General features: G+C 42.6%; 1 protein-coding gene across 3 annotated transcripts in view; it reads right to left on the reverse strand.

Annotated features, from left to right (window-relative positions):
• The window catches only part of arhgef2 (rho/rac guanine nucleotide exchange factor (GEF) 2), a 63,881-nt gene that overhangs the window by 31,512 nt on the left and 10,725 nt on the right, over nt 1–21,644 (reverse strand). Inside the window, exons 3-6 of one of the 3 annotated variants that reach the window (XM_010885123.5) lie at nt 17,773–17,962; nt 17,281–17,467; nt 16,316–16,355; nt 15,959–16,148 (exon numbers count right to left, since the gene is read on the reverse strand). In XM_010885123.5, the coding sequence (XP_010883425.2) occupies nt 15,959–16,148; nt 16,316–16,355; nt 17,281–17,467; nt 17,773–17,962 (607 nt within the window). Of the gene's footprint in view, nt 1–9,608; nt 9,899–15,958; nt 16,149–16,315; nt 16,356–16,541; nt 16,664–17,280; nt 17,468–17,772; nt 17,963–21,644 lie in introns of those variants that run through there. The other 2 variants (XM_010885125.4, XM_010885124.5) reach the window with 2 other exon arrangements.

Raw genomic sequence — 21,644 nt, forward strand, 5'->3', positions numbered from 1 at the left:
GCCGTCTGAGGGCCCAAAGATCACGGGCATCAAGTATGGTTTTCCGGCCTTGACCCTTACGCACAGAGATTGTTCCAGATTCTCTGAATCTTTGGATGATATTATGCACTGTAGATGATGATAACTTCAAACTCTTTGCAATTTTTCTCTGAGAAACTCCTTTCTGATATTGCTCCACAATTTTTCGCCGCAGCATTGGGGGAATTGGTGATCCTCTGCCCATCTTGACTTCTGAGAGACACTGCCACTCTGAGAGGCTCTTTTTATACCCAATCATGTTGCCAATTGACATAATAAGTAGCAAATTGGTCCTCCAGCTGTTCCTTATCTGTATATTTAGCTTCTTATTGCTACCTGTCCCAACTTTTTTGGAATGTGTAGCTCTTATGAGATCCAAAATGAGCCAATATTTCGCATGACATTACAAAATTTCTCACTTTCAACATTCAATATGTTACCTATATTCCATTGTGAATTAAATATACGTTTATGAGATTTGTGAATTATTCCATTCCTGTTTTACTGACAATTTGTACAGTGTCCCAACTTTTTTGGAATCGGGTTTGTATATCAGTCTGTGTGTAATGAATTAATATAATATACAAGTTTAACTTTTTGAATGGAATTACTGAAATAAATCAACTTTTTGATGATATTCTAATTTTATGACCAGCACCTGTACTTATTTTTGAAAATTGTAGAAGTATGTGAGCAAACTACATAACACTTCAGAAGATAAATGGTTCAATGCGTCATAAGGCCGATCATTTGGATTACATTTAAACATTAGCATTTTCAGTGTGGGGTCTTATCTTAGGGTGAAACAGCGGTTAACTAACCTCCAAATGATGAGCAACTAATGACAAGACAGAAACACACAGAAGGTTCATGTTAGATTTCATTGTACCCTGATGAAGACAGTGTGTCTGTCGAAACGTTGGTCTTATTAAAAAAATGATATGCATTTGAGTTTAGTGTGTGCAGCTTTTTCATTCATTTTGTTTCCATTCCGTACCTTTTAGCCAGCACCTCGTCAACTAAGGTGTGCGTTTTTTCTACTTTTATCCTGTAGAATTCATTGGAACACACACAAGCTTTGGATGACTTCATAATAAATAATAACAATTAATGACCATGGTCTATATCCAAAAGACAATATGCCAAGTGTCCTTAATGAAAATATAAGCCATAAAATGACATAAACAATAACAAGCATGAGTGTTTAGAGAACTACACTTAGGCGTGCCAGACAGGATGGCTGTCCTTTGAGTTTACTGAGACATCAGAGGAAGGTCTCCTTGGCCTGAAATGACAGAGTTAGTGGCAGTCAGCATGTGGCCATAACACAGGGGAATTAGTCCTGTCGCCTTGCATGCTACACAGTAGGTCTGCCACAGCCAAGCATCTCATTACAGTTGACCCCCGTGTGTGATGGGGAAAGGCTTAGTGCCAGTCCCTCTGTTTTTAAAGGGCTGAGGGCCATCTTCCTCTTTCCCTAGGAAACGTTGCCATCTTCCTCTCTCTCCTCCACCTGCTCCCCTCCATATCACCTGTCTGTGGATGACTTTGTCAACCACATTGAAAGGCAGGTTGATAACATCCACACCTGTCTATCCACTTGAGTCCAGTGGTCCCTCACACAACAAACGTATCTATGCATTAACCTGTTTTTCCCCACTCTCTCCAGATAAAATCTGTTCCCTCGACAATCTGCCCCATTGACCCCATTCAATTCTTTCTACTCCATGTCCACTCTTCAGCAGCCTAGTTGAGGGTCTGGTAGGTCCAAATCTCCTCTCTCATTTTAAAAGTTCAGGACACTTCTTTGAATTATTGTAACTTTATTGTTCTATACGAATTTACACAGCAGTGAATGAGATTTGCCAAAATAAAATCTTGGAAACCTCTGTTTGTATTGATTGGGACCAATACATGAACCAAGGTAATACATGACCCTAGTTACTACATGAACCTGGGTAATACATAGACCTGGGTAATACATTACCCTAGTTAATACATGAACCAAGGTAATACATTACCCTAGAATACCCTAGAGAGAAGAAGCAAGATATCATAAGTGAACAAACCAAAGCAAACAATAGAGGCAAGAGCTGACATCCTTGTCTCATACAACAACCAGAGAGTCGCAGCTTGATGAGGTCATCCTAACACCATAGATTGTCTCTGTCTAAACCTAACAAAAGGAATGGAGTTACAATAAAGGTATAAACTGTACAGTGATCCAGTGGAAGAAATAATCTAGCAAGCAGAGGGAGGAGTTCCAACAGGGAGTGTGAATAAGAGGGCGAAAGAGAATGAAACCCAGATACTTAGGTAAAGGAACTATCATGGAGAGGATGATCCATGTGAGCAAGAGGCTGAAAGAAGTGAGGGAGAAAAAGAGAGACCTAAGCAAGAAATAAAGGGGCCCGGAGTGGAGGGGGAGGGGAAAACAGACAGATGGAGAAATGGATACAGGGGAAGAGAGGACCCCAGAGAGAGGGAGAGAGAGAGTATTGTGTTGAGGAAAGAAAAGAGCAAAAAAGAATACCTGCCACGGAGTGCCTGGCAGGTAACTTGATTTCAGCGTGTACTGATGGAGGAACAAAGAGATAGAAACCAGACAAAGAACACGGAGGGAGACAGAGAAACTGGAGACACAGGGGGAAAAGAATCGTTCAATTCAACTTTCTGTAGCTAAACACATAAAAAATACTACTTCATGCATGCTGGGAAAAAAGGAGTCTGGACATTCAAGTTCAGCGATCACAAATCCCTTCGTTCCAGGCCACAAACCTCATTGGGCTTGTCTTTCCACACATTCCAACGTAAACTGAAACATCTAAATGATTATGCAAAAAAAGGCTAATGTTTTCTCTTGTTTACTCCCGGGTTGTAGTCAGAAATGCTGTTAGTACACTATGACCTTGATGATATGCCACACTCACAAACTGCTCTGTGGGAAACAAATGGCTGTTCCCTAGTTAGTGCCAGACTATCCCAGAGGTCCGCTAATTAATCAAATCAGGATGCAGCTACGCCCACACACAGACTGTAGATACACACCAACACTGTAGATACAGTATACATATAAACATGTTACAAAAACGCAAACATACTGTGCATATGTACACCTTACACATACACACAAACATAATGCCCACACACACACACAATATTTGTTATGACCGATACCATGCCATTCTGTTGTCAGGGTACATCTACACTGTTTCAATACAGAAAATCTGCTTATAAGTACAGGTATTTATTTTTTCTGAAACACTGGGCAGTTTCAGTCCATTTCAGAGCAACTGTCTTTTACAACAATTTCAAAGACTCTAATATACAAGTAAGGAAAATCCCTTCATTGTCATTTCAGCAGTTTTTTATTAATGCAGTACCATTTGGCTCAACAAGTCACATCCAAAGACCCAGAAGGGAATCCTCTTGAGGAAGGACTGCCTAGGACCTCTTTAGGTTTATATTACAGTTAGAGATCACTGGTAGTGACAACACAGAATTTGTCTGTGAAGAGGATCAGTGGTTATGAGAGCCAGTAACATGGAATAACGCTACAGTATTTCAATCCCAACGAACCCAGGGGGAATGACTGGTTCATCAGGTTCACAGAGGGTGTTGTTTGTTTTATGAGTTCACTTCCTGTGCCCCTGGCTTCAGTTTCTCCCTGACCCCCATCCTGCGACCACAATTGGGAGTATCCCAAAGACAGTGCTGAAACCCTAAAGAAATCACATATGACAGAATGGAAGCTTACAGAAAAAACACCTCACCTCTGTACAAAGTATTTAACCTATAGATATGGTGCTTCACGAAAAAACTATTATTAATTGTAGATCAGTCGTTACCTAAAGCTTGTGATACATGGCGGTTTTGAGCTTATCATACAGGGCCAATCTCTCGGGTGTCCCCACGTGATCTTCAACACAGCTGCTGCTGTCCAATGAACACGCTGTCCATCAGAGGGCCGACTGGAAAAGGGATTTACGGCCCCGTGAAGCTTCTCCCTGTTTATACAGGTGCAGTCACACTGGGGACCACAATGCCAGTGTGTGTTTGTGTGATCAGCAGAAACAAGATCAGATGGTGTGTGTCCATAATGTGCCTGTTGGCTCTTGTTGAAGTGTTAGTGTGTGTGGGCACACTTCTAAGTGTTTAAACAGGCATCAGCCTCACAGGGAGTAGTAACTCAAAGGTAGTAGTAACCTGCATATATGTCTTAATGTGTATGGTCTGTTTGGATATTTAAACCCCCCACCCCACCACTCAACAGCCAGATCACCCAGTGGAACAATACCTCCTCCTTCCTATCAAATGTACTTCTCATTCCTCTCATATTACTACCTGTGAGAGAGTTGTTGAGGTAATGTTTGCTTGACCTAAACCGAGACTATAAAGTGGCAGAATACCAGACCGCTGTGACAGACCCAAAATGAAGAAAACCACAGACGCTTAGCAGGCTCTGTGAGCACGGCCTTGCCATTGAGAGTAGCCTCCACAGGATCCATGAGACAGATCGTCCACAGCCCAAACAAACTGATGGACACTGCTGCACCTTTTTACCGCATGTCATATTTATCACCACATTGAAAACACATACCTTGTGTTTACAATTTTACATACACAAACTTAAACTTAGCATGTTCCTCAGCAAACACAAAGAAAGCCCTTGTTTATTGATACAGACTGTACATCTTCCTGAAAATGTCAGATTAGGTCATTCTGATAACCAACCCATTCTGATGCCTTTCAGCCGAGCTCTCCCACAACATACAAGACCAAAGCCTGTCCGTCTATCATCTAATGAAACCCCTTTGCCTAATCCTAACCGTTACCCTTCTCCAGTAAACCCTGAACCAGCTCTCCAACCTCATTTCCCTCACTGTCTTAACAAGCACCGTGACACCACTTTTCACTCACACTAGGGATCATGGGAAGCCTTTCTGTGACATTGGTGCTAATTTCTCTTCCCCTGCCCTAAACATTCCCTTTCCAGTCAGTCAAATGGCTAAGCTGTTCAGGCCCATTAACTCGACCCTCCTGATGTCCTGCAGACCTATGACGCACGTCAACCTTGCTAGGCTGCAATGAAGAACATCCACTTCTCTCAGGCAATGTCTGATAGGGAAGCTAGGCTAGAATTACGGTGGCCCACATGAAACAGCATGACAGGATCCAGCAGGTAACCAATGTCATATGATGTGAACCAAGTGAATTTCTATAATTAGTGCGGGGTGAGTTCTGTTCTACCCATTGTTAGTTAATGGTGATGCTAGCTCTCCACTCACTGGGCTGCTGTTTTTAAGAGGGCAAAAGGTTAAAGCCGTGGTGGTAGACTGGGGAAGTGGTGAGGTGGGTCAGAGTGGAATCTTCTGAGGACTGGTGATCAGGAAAAGGGTTCTTTGAGTTCAATGGCAATTATGGCCTTTGGTTAACGGACAGAATGCAGAATATGTGTCTGAATACTGGTGTGTAGAGAGTAAGTGTACATATTCCATGACACTCGAAGCAATTGTTACTGGAGGAACCATCCACTGGAGCACACAATGAGCTGATCAAAAAGGTACAGCCCACATGCTCAAACATACCTACTTGCCTGACTCAAGCACCAACCCACATACACACTCACCCACATATACAAACAACACCCACCCTCATTCTGGCATTACCAAAACAACTGACTGACTTGTGTAACTTTTCTGACTCACCCCAGACACTTTCAGCCTACGCCAACTACACTTACCAGTCACTGTCTGTTATTGAGACATATAATATGAGCTCAATCCATGGTCCTTCTGTAAAATAGTCCTTTTATAAATCTGTTTCACAAGTCAGCTTGTCAAAGGTCAAAGCATAAAATTGTTCCAGAGCTAAGTGGTGTATCCAGGCATTCTCCAATGTGCCGTGCCTAAGAAAAGTTCTTAGCCTTGGTTATTGGTCATGTACCACACCAAGCCTCATTCCTTATAATTCTTCCGGACAGATTTTAAGGATCTTGTGAAAATAAAGTCAACTTTGAAAAGTAGGTTTGCCATGTGATTCTGGCAAAGCAGTGACAGTTGATATTGGAAAGACCACAAGTCAGTGCCATTCCCCAACTGGTACCATGGAGACCCGGTGACAGCTACCTCCTTCATGCACAGTATCTCTCTATTCCTGCTATCCCTTCCACACTTCTCCATTTGTCCCCTTTCCATGTTTTTCCTACTGACCCCATCTCACTCTCTTTCTGTCCTGTTCCCCCAGGGCTTCTTCCTGCTCCTCCCTGCCCCATTCACGACCCACTGATGTGAACTGGGGTACGCCGGTACCAATGAACAGTACTGGAGCCCCAAATAGAGGAGCAAGAGGGTTCCGCCGAAGGGTTGTGAGATGCATGAAACGTGGGCTGGCTGTACAGGCATAGCCAAAATTATTGGCACCCTTGCACTTTCTTCAAATAACTCGCAGGTGTCTAAAAATAAGTTAAAATTGACCAAATTATTTGGCCTTCTAGCTGCCATCGCCCCATTTCCCTTCTGCACATGAATGCATCCCCGGACTGTCTTGTCTTATCACACACCTATTCTCAATTCCCTCATTCCCATGTGTATGTCTCCCATTTACCCAGTGTCTTTGTCCAATATTCTTTGGTGTTAACACCTATTCATGTGTGTACTGTTTCGAGAAGTAGTTACGTGTTTATCTAGAAGTTTTGCCTAGGGCAGACACTCGTTGAATTTGATTTTGCGCTTGTTGGGCCGTCTTTGTTAATTGCCTTCAGTACGCCTCCTGAAGGCCATTAACAGTGTTTTCAACACCATCTCCGCCTCTGGTTCTTGCCTACCCACACCATGACAGTCTTCCAATATCAATGGATGAGCTTCCTGCACCTCTGTGCTGGCAGTTCCACCCACTCTTTTACAAACTGCTCCAGTTCTCCCAGATTTAGAGGGTCCCTTTCAAATGCTGTATTCAGATGTCCATGTTGGTTTTCAATGGGATTTAGATCTGGACTCATAGCTGTCCAATGAGTCCATTCCCGGGTGCTTTTTTGAAATGTGTTTGGTGTCGTTGTCATGCTCAAAAACCCACAACCTTTAACGGAGACCCACCTTTCTGACACTGGAATGCTGCATTCGGTTTTTCTGTAGGCACAGTGATCAAGTTCCATACCAGAAGGATTGTGGCATGTTCAGGTGTGTTTTGGCAAACTGCAGCCTGGTTTTCATAACTCTCTCTCTCAGAAGTGGGTCTCCTACAATATAAACCCATCTCACTGTGTTGGCAAAATATGATGCGGGTTGGAACTGCTGTACATTGTGTCTGAAAGTCAGCTTGAATCTTTGTGGCAGCTGTTTAAGCTGCCACCGTTTCAACAACTGTTCGCTGTGATCGTCCAGCAAGTTTTCAGTGGCAACGTCCCTGTCCTTAAACTTGAAACAGGAACAACAACACTGCCTCACCATTTTTGGATTTCTTCAAAGATTTAAGAATAAGGAAAGATTTAGTGAATTATTCAAATGTTGCTGTTTTATATCCCTGCAAATCAAATAAATACTTTTAGTGCCTAGATACCAAAATCTATTTAAATTTCAACCGTTTTCTAGGTGAAATACTCATTATTTGAAAGTGCAAGGATGCCAATACTTTTGGCCACAACTCTTAAGTTTATCTCATTGTATGCCAATGGCAAACCTCTTTCCCTTAAACACACTGTCTTCCGGACTGTTTGTGTGCATTTATCTTTGGAGACATTCAGCCCTGGAGTATTTCATACGTGACTGTCTGGCTTTGCGAGTTTGTACTGGCATGCTGCTCCATGTGACTGTGTATGCCAGCGCCAATGCCCTTCCACCAGACACATCTGATGGTGTGAGTGTGTGTGTGTGTGTGTAAAACGCGTAGGCATCTGCTTGTTCTAGTGGGGGTGGGGGTCACAACACTGGAATGCTAAATTAGCTTTGGCCAAAAGGCTAAAATTCCAGAGTAGACACAGGACACACAGACACACAGACACACATGTTCAATGTCTAACAAAATACCAATACAGTGTAAATCACCAACCAACAGCGCCTCGAAGAAAAAGAACACACACAAACATTAACAGTGTTGCCATTGCTGAATTCTGTTCTACATTTGGCCTTTTCGCTAGTGTCACATATACTCACAACAGCTGTACTTCCTCAACTATCCTGCTTTAACCAAACCTTATCTTTCCAGTGAAGTGAGTGTAATCAGCTTCAGGTTACGAAACACTCAACTACACTGACATGTTTCCATAGGAACTGTGCAGTTCCCTGTAAACCTCTGGACCTCTGACCTCCACCAACCATAACAAAAAGCAATGAGATCAAGTAAACAACATACACCTAGACCAACTTCACCATTCACACACATGGAGGGTAGAGTTACAACAGAAGGTAGTAGCATGAAAGTGTTCAGATAATCTATACTAAAAGATTGTCAAACTTGTAGAGGAGTTATGATTTGAACAACTGGCGTGGAGTCACGTGAAAAGGGTTATAAAACAGTACTAAGCAACAAGATACAGCAAACAAGGAGTTAAATTATAACATTACAATGTCTTAACTGACAAAAACAGCTTTCTGACAACAACTATGGTGAATATCATTTTAATAAACAATTTTATTTGGGCTTGTTGGATAGGGCAGTGTCTGGCCAACATATCTTTATACAACAGATATGACATGATGGTAAATTGGCAACACATACTACTGCTACAATTCGCTCCTTGTCAAATTCAGAGCGGTGTACACCATTACAGCGAAAAAGAAACAAAGTAACAATGCACGCCAGTCACTTGTCGAAAGCGTGCAAATCACATGGGGAAGACAGAGCAAGGAAAACTTACAACCCAATACATATTACAATGTATGCACAGTTGATGTATTTGCAACGGTATTTCTTTAAAAAAGCACAATATTCAATGAGGAATTACTCGGTATTTACTATTCGAATACGTGGCAGTAGTCTAATAGCATTTCTGCATTATTACTGTTTGACTTATTATCGAATTTAATACTTATGTCTACAACTAGACCAAACACCCACAACACTTGCGGTGTATTCCCCCTCCCCCAAACGATTTCCTCTGATCCCGGACAACGTGTTCCGAGTCCCGAGCTTTGGCTACTGTGCCGCCCATGCTATTGGGTTTGCAACTATAGGCAGCACGAGATGTAAAAGTAGTTAAACAATCATCCTATATCTATTATTCAAAACCTTTATAAAAAAAAATTACATTACCAGTTGTGACTAGCAAGCCAGTAGACAAAGTAGCCTAGTTCAACAGAGACCCCTCGTCTCCCCCACACATTTTAATAAAGGTTACACGGAATGAGTTAGGGGATTTCCAATTGATTGTTGAACTGTTTTACTGTAAATACATAACGATGATCTACTTCAACAATAAACAAATGTAGACTATTGTAATGTTAAACCATGTAAACTACTGTAATTGTAAACCATGTTAGATAACTAAAATGAAAAGGGTACTATATTAACACATCTAAAAAAAATGTAAATCGATTGTCAACATTATTATTATACTTTATTCAATACATATCCAGTGCATTCTTGAAACTCACCCTCGTATTGATTTCTTTCATTCTCTCTTGACGCGTTTTTGGCAGCGGTTCGGTGACACGGGACATAACGAGTCCTGAATCAATTGAGAATGATCCTCAATTTAAATAAAGCCTAAATGTGATTTCCTCTTTCGCCAATCAATTTAAATCTTCTCATAGACTTTGATAAAATCCCAGTCTGAGGACTTCCAGTGGAGCAGGCGACGTCTGATAACAGCACATGGAAGGGAACCCCGTTAACTTTCCTCCATAGGTCTATGTAAGCGCCAGGATGGACTGAGCAGATTCACGCCGGAAATTCTGAGTCCGCTAGAAGGAGGAGCGAACGTTCTATAGCCGCGCCTCAGAAGGCGGACTATTCAGAGCATAATGAGCCCTTTTCATACTTATCTTGGCCAACCACAGATGAATTACGAATACATACCAAGCCAATTTGATACAGAGACGTATTAAAAGACAATACAACTGCGATTATATTTTAAAGCGCACCTCTAGAGGTGAAAAACGACGTCGCTGGAGGGGTCTAGTCTTCAGACGAAAGAGGTTGCAGTTGAGTTGTACTCCTAGACTGTCTCCAATATTTGAGTATAGATTTACACCACATCTCAGCTGTAGTTATTCGAAACCTACCTATTAGAGACACATAACTTGAGTTTGCTTGTTGACGTGGCAGCAAAAATAGAATGGAAGTAAAAAACCTCCCATTTGGGCAGTGTGTGGGAGAGGGACCATCTGTGGGACATGATGACCTGAAGGCAAACTGGACTTGTACCAGTATTGTGAATGTATTTAGGAACATAAAAATAATAAGAAAAATGTCACTTTAGGAATGAAGTGAATGTCCTGATGGAGAAAAAGAAGAGAGGAAGAGAAGGATGAGGGAGAACAGGAGGCACTAAAGAGTGGCCAGCGCTAAATTTAGAGAGCAACATGGAAAACGCCCTGCACTGCAACCACGGCACCACAGCCACAACACACTGTGGACCACTGTACAACACTGCAGATGTGTCCTCCCAACTCCACTTCTCTAACAGAACTGTGCCTGTGTGACCTTGCCTCCTCCACCTACTCACTTTTACTCTCTTTCAATGAAATGTTACGCTACTGAACACATTCCAGTAGCCTACGTTTTACTTTGTTGTTGTCTCACTTTGTTTGGGGCTATCTGCATCCTTCCTTCTCTACTCCGACTCCCTCCATCTTATCAGTTCATCATCTTCACTTCCTGAGACCTCATTTCATACCAAATACAGCACTCAAAAGTGAGTGAGAGAGAATGTTGCACCATAGCTAAGCACTGTGTCGTGCCAAAGAACACCTCTTAGCAGTGGTATATTGGTCATATACCACTGTGGTATACTGGTATATTGGTATATTGGTCATATACCACAGCCTATCATGCCTTGTTCTTACGTTTACCATGTGCATGACAACACTTCACATCCACTGCTCTTATCGAGTTGGTTTCCAGTTTTCAGTCCAGTAAGAAATCGTAGGGCTTCCGATATATACTACTCTACGCAGTCTCAGCACTCAGCAGCTCTTGCTTACATACACGGCGAGCAGCCAAGCAGCATTCAGGATTCGAACCACCGGGTTTATGAGATAACTGTTAACTGACAGGCGTTGGACACAATATGCCATTGGACAAATCCCACCCTCTCGCTTTCCCAAATTTGCCAGCAGGTCTTTGGGCCACCCCTCCACTTCCAAAATCAAAAGTGGCAAATACCTGAAAATACAGGCACTGAAATGAATGCTGCTCACTTAAACCACGGTTTCATTACAGTTGTGTGGTAGCATTTATATTTACGTGCGAGAGATCCCAACTGCGCTATCACTCAGATAAGCACAATCACACAAGTAATCCAGTGACACTGTCACACTGACCCTCTGAAGAGCTATTGTGAGGGACACAACAACGCTTCACATTACACTGCCAGGGAGACAAAGTACGTGCCTGTGCGCTTGTGAATGTGTGTGTTTAGTATCCTCATAAACTGTTGCTAGCCTTCACAAAAGTGTGTCCTGACATGATGAATGGAAAATAAAGAGAGCAAAGATGGGGAATGGACAGAGGAGCAAGGAAAAAAGCAGACAGGAAGGAACTGGTTGGTTTAATAGGATATTAGAAGATATGAGAAGGATCTGGTGAGATCACCTTTAATCAGGCAGGGTATGTTTGCTTGGATATTCTCTAGCCCTCGACAGGCTTTTTTATGAGTTTAATATCCGCTGTTCAGCATGCCTCAGTACAATTTTACTGCTTCGGAATGGGCATTTGGAAGAAGGGAGAGAGAAAAAATATGAATCGAGTGGAAAATGGGAGTTAAAAGCGATTGGATGTGGTGGTGAAAACTGACACATCAGATGGGAAGGAGAAGGAGAACAGAAAGTCATACCATAATACGCAGAGAAGGGGAGCTTTGAGAGGAAAGGAGGAAAACGGGGTGGGATTGTGACAGATGATGGGAGGGAGGGGGTGGAGGAGAGAGGGAGGGGGGGGTGGAGGAGAGAGGGAGGGAGGGGGTGGAGGAGGGAGGGGGGGTGGAGGAGGGAGGGAGGGAGGGGGTGGAGGAGAGAGGGAGGGAGGGGGTGGAGGAGAGAGGGGGGGGGTGGAGGAGAGAGGGAGGGAGGGGGTGGAGGAGAGAGGGAGGGGGAGGAGGAGAGAGGGAGGGAGGGGGTGGAGGAGAGAGGGTAGCAGAGGAGAAAAGCCAGCTTGCTGATGCAATCCTGCCCCTCGAAGCAGTAACTGCCCAGCTGGGAAAGAGAGAGATTGAGCAAAAGGAGGGGGGGGGACTATTGCGCTAAAGGAGAGAGGGAGAGAGGAAAATGTGCAGGGGAAAGAGGGATGAAAGGAAAATGAAGTAGCTATTCAACTACAAATTAGTGTTTTTAACCTTAAATTGATAAGTACTATTGGTGCTGAAGGTTTTCATAGACACACATACACACCAACAATAAATGATCCTGAGCACACATGTACCCCACTCACACCTCTTTTCTCTATCTCTTTGAAACACATGTGAACACACACCAATGTACCCAGACACATGTTGTCCAGACATGTTTTCTGCTAATAATTGTGTGCATAAGATTCACAGCATAAGACTTACAGAAACGCACATTGTACAGGTCAAAAGCACATTTTATCAGTATAACGTTATGTTATGTTCTCAGCTCCTTACATTATACATTTTTTTTTAAATGTTCATTGGAAGTTCAGTTTCTTACCCAGGCTCTATAGTACATCATTTTACTGAACTTCCTGTCTGCCTCTTTCCCTATTTCTTTCTCAATGTTTGTATGTCTGTCTATCCCTCTATCTTATGTGATGGTCTGGAGTCCACTAGCCGCTAAATACACAGCTCCTAGGGTGTGGACACAAACCGCACACGCGCACGCACACACAATGGATGTTTTCAACAACCAGAAATAGCTCTGTCAGGCAGTCAGCAGCAATCTAACAGGCTCCTGAGTTTAAGGCAATGATGTCATTTTGTAAACCAACAGCTATGTTGTTGTGACATCATTTCAACTTTTTATCAGTGGAGTTAAGTGGGACTGAAACCAAGGGAATGAATCAAGACATGTCGGGGGGCTGGTGATTTTTGGATGTGTTTAGATTCTTTATGGATGGAGTGCTGCCACCTGGTTATACATGGATCTGTATGGATGGAGCGCTGCCACATGGTTATACTTGGACCTGTATGGATGGAGCGCTGCCACCTGGTTATAATTGGATCTGTATGGATGGAGCGCTGCCACCTGGTTATACTTGGACCTGTATGGATGGAGCGCTGCCACCTGGTTATACATGGATCTGTATGGATGGAGCGCTGCCACCTGGTTATAATTGGACCTGTATGGATGGAGCGCTGCCACCTGGTTATACTTGGACCTGTATGGATGGAGCGCTGCCACCTGGTTATACATGGATCTGTATGGATGGAGCGCTGCCACCTGGTTATAATTGGACCTGTATGGATGGAGCGCTGCCACCTGGTTATACTTGGACCTGTATGGATGGAGCGCTGCCACCTGGTTATACTTGGACCTGTATGGATGGAGCGCTGCCACCTGGTTATACATGGATCTGTATGGATACTACCAGTCCTTTGTAAACTTTTAGATAAAACAGTTTTCAACCAAATAAGTTATATCACAGATTAATAATGAACAATGAGAATGCATATAGAGAAGTGCATTCAACAGGCTTAGCCCTGACACAAAGGACTGATGACTGGTTGAAAGAAATTGATAATAAGAAGATTGTGGGTCCTGTATTGTTAGATTTTAATGCAGCTTTTGATACGATCAATGTAAATGTTGTTGAAAAAAATACAGCTTTTATAGATTTACACACACTGTTATTTAATGAATGAAGGGTTACCCATCCAATAGAACACTGGTCTTCTTTAATGGAAGCCTCTCTAATGCAAAACCAGGAGGACCCAGGCAAAGTGAAATGTTTCCAAAATAGAGCAGCACGTATTGCACTCAGATGCCCACAGAGCATGGATGTCAGTATGCATGTCAGCCTCTCCGGGCTCAGAGCTGAGGAGCGACAGACTTGATTTACTGCAGAGTGTAGATGTGTTGAGGGCTCCAAGCTGTCTTTTCAGGCAGTTGCTACACAGTTCAGATACACATCAGCACCACACAAGGTGTGCAGCTACAGGCTTCTTTACAGCACTAAATCGAGGGACTACATGGAACTCCCAGCCACCCCAAGTAACTCAGGTCAGTGTGGTACACAAATAACAAACATACAAGAACCCCAGCAGGACCCACATTCATCTTAAGTGTGGAATGCCTACTTGACCATACAACATCTTGCTGAGGGCCACAATATTAACTTCTTCATACAGCTGTCCCTAATGGAAACAAAACACTGTTAACAGGCAAAACAAGGACGGAGCCTCCCCCTGCTGTTTAAAGATTGTCATTACATCTGACACACACACACGCACGCACACACGCACACACACGCATGCGCACACGCACACACACACGAGCACACACACGCGCACACGCGCGCACACGCGCGCACACGCGCGCACACGCGCGCACACGCGCACACACGCGCACACACGCGCACACACGCGCACACACGCACGCACGCACAGAAATGTTACAATAAAGTAACATTTATGTCTAAACTTTACCCAGATGTAATGCCTAACCTTAACCTAAACTTAAAAAACAACGCCTGGACCTTAAAGAAACCCCCATTCTAACTCTAAAATGAATTGTAAGTTTGACCCTAAAACTAAACCCTGAGCCGGAAATTGACTTTTGCCTCATGGGGACCGGCAAAAGATCCCCATGAGTCAATTTTATTCTAAACACACACACACACAAACAAACAAACAAACAAACATATATCTCTGTGGGGGCCAGAAACCCCAAAACTCATGTTCCCCACCCTAACATTAACCTTGATTACTTTCCTTAACCTAGCCTTTACCAGTGATCCCTACATTGAAAATTACCCTAAACCTAACACCTAAGCAGGAAACACTTTTATGGGAGCGATTTGTCAGGGTTTACTACCTTCATGGGGATTTTGGTTCCCCACATCTACACAGATCATAATCACACACATAACTTTTTTGGGGGGAGAAAAATATTTTTCTTATTATCCATAACCTCTAACCCTAACTTTAACCCCAAAAGCCTACTCCAAAATCTAAACACGCCCTTAACTCTAATTCCGAACCCTAAAATAAACACTGGTCTAAAGTCACATTATAAACACCGGCCTAAAGTCACATTATAAACACCGGCCTAAAGTCACATTATAAACACCGGCCTAAAGTCACATTTACGTGGTTAATTTTAAGCATTCGGTTATACAGAGGGTTAACTGCCTCGCTTATGGAAAGAACAACAGATCTTCCACCTCGTCAACTCAAGGACTGATGAAATTGGATCCAAAATGTGATCAAATAAATGAGCGAGCCTGGTGTGCTATGTGCTCATTGACTGCTACTGGATGACTGTTCTGCTGTCGAAGTCACAGCTCTGACAACATTGTTGTGCCTATCAGTATACTGCTACTGTACGGACTTGGCAGGGCAACAGTGTGTTTAATAAGAGGGCCGTGGTCTGGCTGTGGTTAGCTGACACAAAGGGAGGTTCACACACAGATGACTAAATAAAGCCCTGTAACTTCCTCCCTGCTGTGTACCACTGGGACTCCACACTGGAGGGAAGTGGCTGAGTAACTAATTCTATGTCCTCGGAGACGTTCCTACTCTGCAGCGTAGTGAAAGCACGGACAACGTCACATCCTTAGGCACGCACGCACAGAAGAGACACAGGCAAGGAAACACATACGCCCTCACCTTGCGCTGACCAGCCATCTTGCGCAGGAAGCTGAAAGTGCGTCCCAGATGGCTTTCTGCCTTCGCCCCCCTCTCCTCCCCAGGGTCGAGTCTTCTCTGTCCCTCCGTCCTCCTCTCCTCCCCAAGGGGGACTCCTCTTTTTCCCTCCTTCCTCTTCTCCTCCCACAGCTCTCCCAGCTCTGCATCCACACTGACAGACGGAGGTAAAACATATCCTTGCATGAGACAGGCTTCCACTCAGCCTAGCTCAGAGGAAAAGGTGAGTTACTGTGAAACGTGCTTCAAAAAGCGGTCAGAGAGAGGAGACGAGATCCTGTTCTCTTTTATGTGGAAAAGGAAGCGAAAGAGACCACTTACCACTGTGTGGAACCCCAAAATACAGAACCCGGGGATGAGTCTGTGAGACACATACAGACAGATGGGTGAAAAGATTGATAGAGAAGAATGGAGAGGGAAAAAGCAAAAACAAAATTATCCCATGACCTCAAAACCATTAATCCATTTTAACAATGTACTGAACCTACAGTAAATACATAAATACATACACACACACAGAAACGCTTGACAAACATGCTTGACAAACCTCTCAGAGTCTTGGTATAAACAGCTAATCCAAACGATGGTTGAAACCAAGAGTTAAGAAACGCATATATGAAGAGAAGTACCAAATTACATGACACAGTTGGAGTTGATGAAAGACCATCAATGAGGGGTTAACTGTGGTATCTTAATCTGATGCAGTTGAGTAAAAGGGCGAGAAGTGAACATGCAAAAGGACAAATAGAGATAGCAAGAGAAGCATTAGGAGGAGAGCCTGAGAACACAGTGTGTTCTGTTAAGTAGCTGACAACGGCAGTAGAGGTCCGCGATGGGAACAAACACAGGAAGAAGGCTTCCGCATAGCTACACAAACACACACACACAGACGCGCACACGCGCACACGCGCACACACACACACAGCACCAACTAACACATAGGAATACTGTTTCAGCTGCACACCATAAAACCATACAAAATAAAGAAAAACACTTTAAAAATAGTAATTATAAAATAATAATTGGGGTATTTGTCATGTTTTACAAATGTACAAAGTGTATTATATACATGTGTGAATTCAAAATGTTTTTCCCTCAATGCCAACTGATCGGACGTCTTTTTTTTACGCTGATCCCAGAGCAATTTGTGCTAACTGTGCAGCTGAAGAACAGAACGACACCTCTGGGATTCAATCTGGCAACCTTTTGGTGTGTAGGCCACCCGCCACCTGTGTCTTTTCTAAAGCCAACCGCTACCACGAGGACACATTGTCAATGACCCCTACCTTGGTGTTGACGCTGGGAGTTGGAGGAGTGGGAGCGATGGTGAGGCTGCTGGTGCTGGTGCTGGGGCTTCTCAGTGTGTGTGTGAGTGTGTGCTTGGGGGTGAGGATGGAGGCTGGGTAGCTGGTGCTCGCTGGGACTGGCACACAGGGCGGGGGCAGAAGAACTGAAGCCCTGCAGCTGACACGACTGAAACACGCCACACACAGGAGACAAGGGCCGCAGTGTGTCCGAGGGAGAAAGAGAAATGGAGAGAAAGAGGGAGTTGGGGGAGGAGGGGAAAGTGACTTGATTGTGTGAGAAGCTCTTTCCGTAAAAGACTGAGACAAAGGCATTGGTGAGACGAGATGAAAAGAAACAATACGAGCTGCCTGAGCTGCTGTCTGCAGTTCAAATAAGAGGACTTCATTTGCAGTCTTCCATCTTAATTCATTAGAGCAAATAATACTTAACACAAACTGATGCGCTAACACATGTTCAAGGCAAAGCCTCACCTCCAAAGGAATTACCAGCTGGGTTTGACAGCCCCCCTCCTCCTCTGTGAGGGACAGCAGGGAAGCCATCTCCTGGCTGTAGGAGGTGATTGGGGCCCTGCGAGGGTCCCGTCCCCCTCTGACGGGCCCCTCTAGAGCTCCATGGAGAATGTTATCCATCTCCTCTGAGTCAAAGCCCCCCAGACTCACACTGAGACAGACAGGGAAGAGGAGAGATGGGACATGAAGTTAGAAGAGGAGAGCTGGGACATGAAGTTAGAAGAGATGGGACATGAAGTTAGAAGAGATGGGACATGAAGTTAGAAGAGGAGAGCCGGGACATGAAGTTAGAAGAGATGGGACATGAAGTTAGAAGAGGAAAGATGGCAAAGAAAGGCAAAAAACCGGGACTGGTGATAGTGAATAGTGTCATGAACACACATATTCCTGTCTTGCTCTCTCTAGGTCTGTGTGTGCGCACAAATCTGTGATCTGATTGTTCTTTTTTAGGGTAGGTTGTGTTGATGACCTGATTATTTGCTAGCAGTTGCACTCATATTTCTGCTTTCTCCCTCCTCTCCCTCCCCCTCTTCTCCTTTCACTCAAAAATAAATCTTTTATATCCCATACTGATGTAAAGTTGGGTTGGGTAAACGGTTCCAAGATCTGCTATATCTGTGTACTTACAGGACACTTATTGTTTCCATGTTTAAAACATATTTTACTAGGCTTCAACTGCAGGCCTCCTAATACAGATTGAAAATATCTTGATGTAATTAGAAAAATAATTAAAGACCCATGGAATGATGATGAACTGAAAAATGTTATGGTTCAAAGAAATTATGGAAACTCTGGGCAAACGAGTCTGGCTGCTCAGTTGCTCTTGTTGACATACTGCACATAAGAGACATCCTGTGACTAAATAAAAAACAAAAATAAAGATATTACAAAACAAAAACGAATTCAATTATACACAATAAAACAATAACATATTGGGAGAAAGCTCAATAATCTACATTGTTCATTGAAGTTAATCAAAGACTAAAAGAGACAATGTAACCAGGAAACCTATGAGAATGGTGGCAGGCCAAGCCTATTTGCCATATATTTAATCAGGAACTAAAAGAGAACGTAACCACTACATAAAAATGGTAACGGGTAACTTATTTTCTTTATTTTTAATAACAATGGTTTGTACTTTATCAGGTCACCGATTTTTTTCACTTTCATCCAAAAGTTCCTGATCTGTTTATTTAAATTTTGACAATATTTATCATATTCATAATAATATATCAATAAACTAAGAAAACATTATTTAACACTGCAAAATATGATATACCAGGTGTTCACAACTTGTACTTACTGCAGACCATATTTGTGCAGCCTTATATGGCAAACTGGTCATGTAAGTTGTGATTTTACTAAAAATTAAAAGTTATTACAACACACAACACCCCATAATGACAAAGAAAAAACTGGTTTTAGAAATATATACAAGTATTCAGATAATTTGAAATGACTCTAAAAATGATGGCCGGATGCATCCTGTTTCCATTGATCATCCATGATGTTCCTACAACTGAAATGGGGTCAAAATGTGGCAAATTCATTCTATACATTATATACATGCAGGTTGTTCTGCAGTATACACAGAAGTGTCAGTTCTGCCTACACTTCACAATTAACAGCAAGTGTCAAAGCAGCAAGCGCACACGCACATGATTTATATGCAGTACACCATAACATTGCCTGAATGTGTACTACATGTTCTCAAAAAACTTCACACCATATTTACCAAACATGGTGGTACATAAAATACAATTATTTTATGGTTTTTGCACTGCAATTCAGCCTAAAAAGGTGAGAGGGGGAAAACACAGTTATAGAACTATGGTGATAAAAATAAACACTTATCTCAGTCTATACTTTCTGAACATTTCTGTAACTTGAACCTTGAACACCAATGTCTTAAATTATTCTTGTTTAAGGCTGTTTTTGACAACCATGTTCACAATGGCTAGTTCCAGGCCCTCAAAATTGATCGGTCTACACCACTACCATAAAGAGGTGTCTTTCAATACTAGAATATGAATACATGTCTCAAGTTCATGTAACTTCCTTGTTCTGTGCTGCTTTTGTTAAAGCATACAGAAAACAGGGTTGTCAAGACAGTCATCTGATAAGTTTACAGCAAGTCACCTATCCCGAAAGTCCAGTCAATTGATTCAGTAGTGAAACGGCTCAGGTTTGACTGAAGCCCAGCTTCCCTCATTGTCATACCATGTAAAAGAACAAGTACATGTTCAAGTAGAGTGTCACAAATGTCATTGGAGAGCATTGTTCTTGTTCCTCTTCCTCTCTCCCATCCTCCTGCTCTCATTCTTCCTCTTTCTCTGACTTGGTCAGCAATCATTGTCATGTGAAATAATTATGCTTGTCGGTGTTTACTGTTGTCTACTGTAACTGTTTGTTGAAGGTGTTAGAATGGCACTGTTTTTCTACATGACAACATCGTGAAAATTGTGCTTTATATAAAAAGAGTTGTGTGTATGATTTTGCAAAGAAAGTACAAATTGAACTATGGGTTGTGGTACATTGTCATCGTCCTGATACTTATGGTGTATATGGTTCATAGAACCAGTTGTAGCAGATTATCGATTGTGAATTTTTTTTACAGACCCTTTAATACATGTATGTATTAAATAGATCTACACACAATGACCCATAATTGGGTCAAAAGAAAAGCAGGCTTTAGAAAAAAAAAGTGTCTGTGAAGATAGGAAGGCCTTCCAGAAAAACAACCATCTCTGTAGAACTCCAATGAGCCCTTGATGGTAGAGCGACCTGCCACCCCTCAGTAAAGAGAACATCACAGCCCGCTTGAAGTTCGCCAAAAGGCACCCAAAGATTTCTCAGATCATGTGAAACAAGATTCTCTTGTCTGATGAAGCTGAGATTTAACTCTGTGGCTTGAAACCCGACACCGCTCATCACCCTGCAAATACCCTCCCTACGGGGAAGCACGGTGGCGGCAGCACAATGGTGTGGTTAGGTGTTTCAGAGGCAGGGATCAACCTGACAGAGCTTGAGAGGAACTGCCGAGAAGAATGAGAGAAACTCCCCAAATAAAGGTGTGTCACGCTTGTAGCATGAAATTGATGTTTCGGACGTTTGTAAGTGCAATGTTAAGTTGATATCCTTTGATTCAACATTTTGAAAAAATAAAATGGAAAAAAGAGTCAAGACTGTAATCACTACCAAAGTGTGTTCAACAAAATACTGAATAAAAGGGTCTGAATACTTGTGATAGGGGATCTAGAAGGAGTCTAGAAATGTGATGTCTGTTATTTTTTTATAAATTGCTAACATTTCTCAAAACCTGTTTTTGCTTGGTCATTATGAGGTATTGTTTGTACAACCCTGGTTCCAAACAAGTTGGGACACTTCATAAAATCCAAATAAAAACTGAATGCAATGATGTGCAAATAACTTATCCCTATATTTAATTGAAAATATTACAAAGACAACATATCAAATGTTTTCTCAAATTGAGAAATTGTATTGTTTTTGGAAAAATACGTGCCCATTTTTAACTTGACTCCAGCAACACGTTTCAGAAAAGTTGGGACCGGGGCATGTTTACCACCGTGTTGCATCACATCTTCTGTTAACAACAATCTGTAAGGGAACTAAGGAGACCAATTGCTGTAGTTTTGAAAGTGAAATGTTTTCCCAATCTTGCTTGATAAAAGACGTCAGCTGCTCAACAGTTCGGGGTCTCCTTTGTCGTATATATATATATATTTTTTTTTATGCGCCAAATGTTTTCAATGGGTGAGATGTCGGGACTGCAGACAGGCCAGTTTAGCACTCGGACTTGTTTACTATGGAGC

This window comes from Esox lucius, chromosome 20, assembly GCF_011004845.1.
Source record: "Esox lucius isolate fEsoLuc1 chromosome 20, fEsoLuc1.pri, whole genome shotgun sequence".
Taxonomy (NCBI): Eukaryota; Metazoa; Chordata; class Actinopteri; order Esociformes; family Esocidae; genus Esox; species Esox lucius.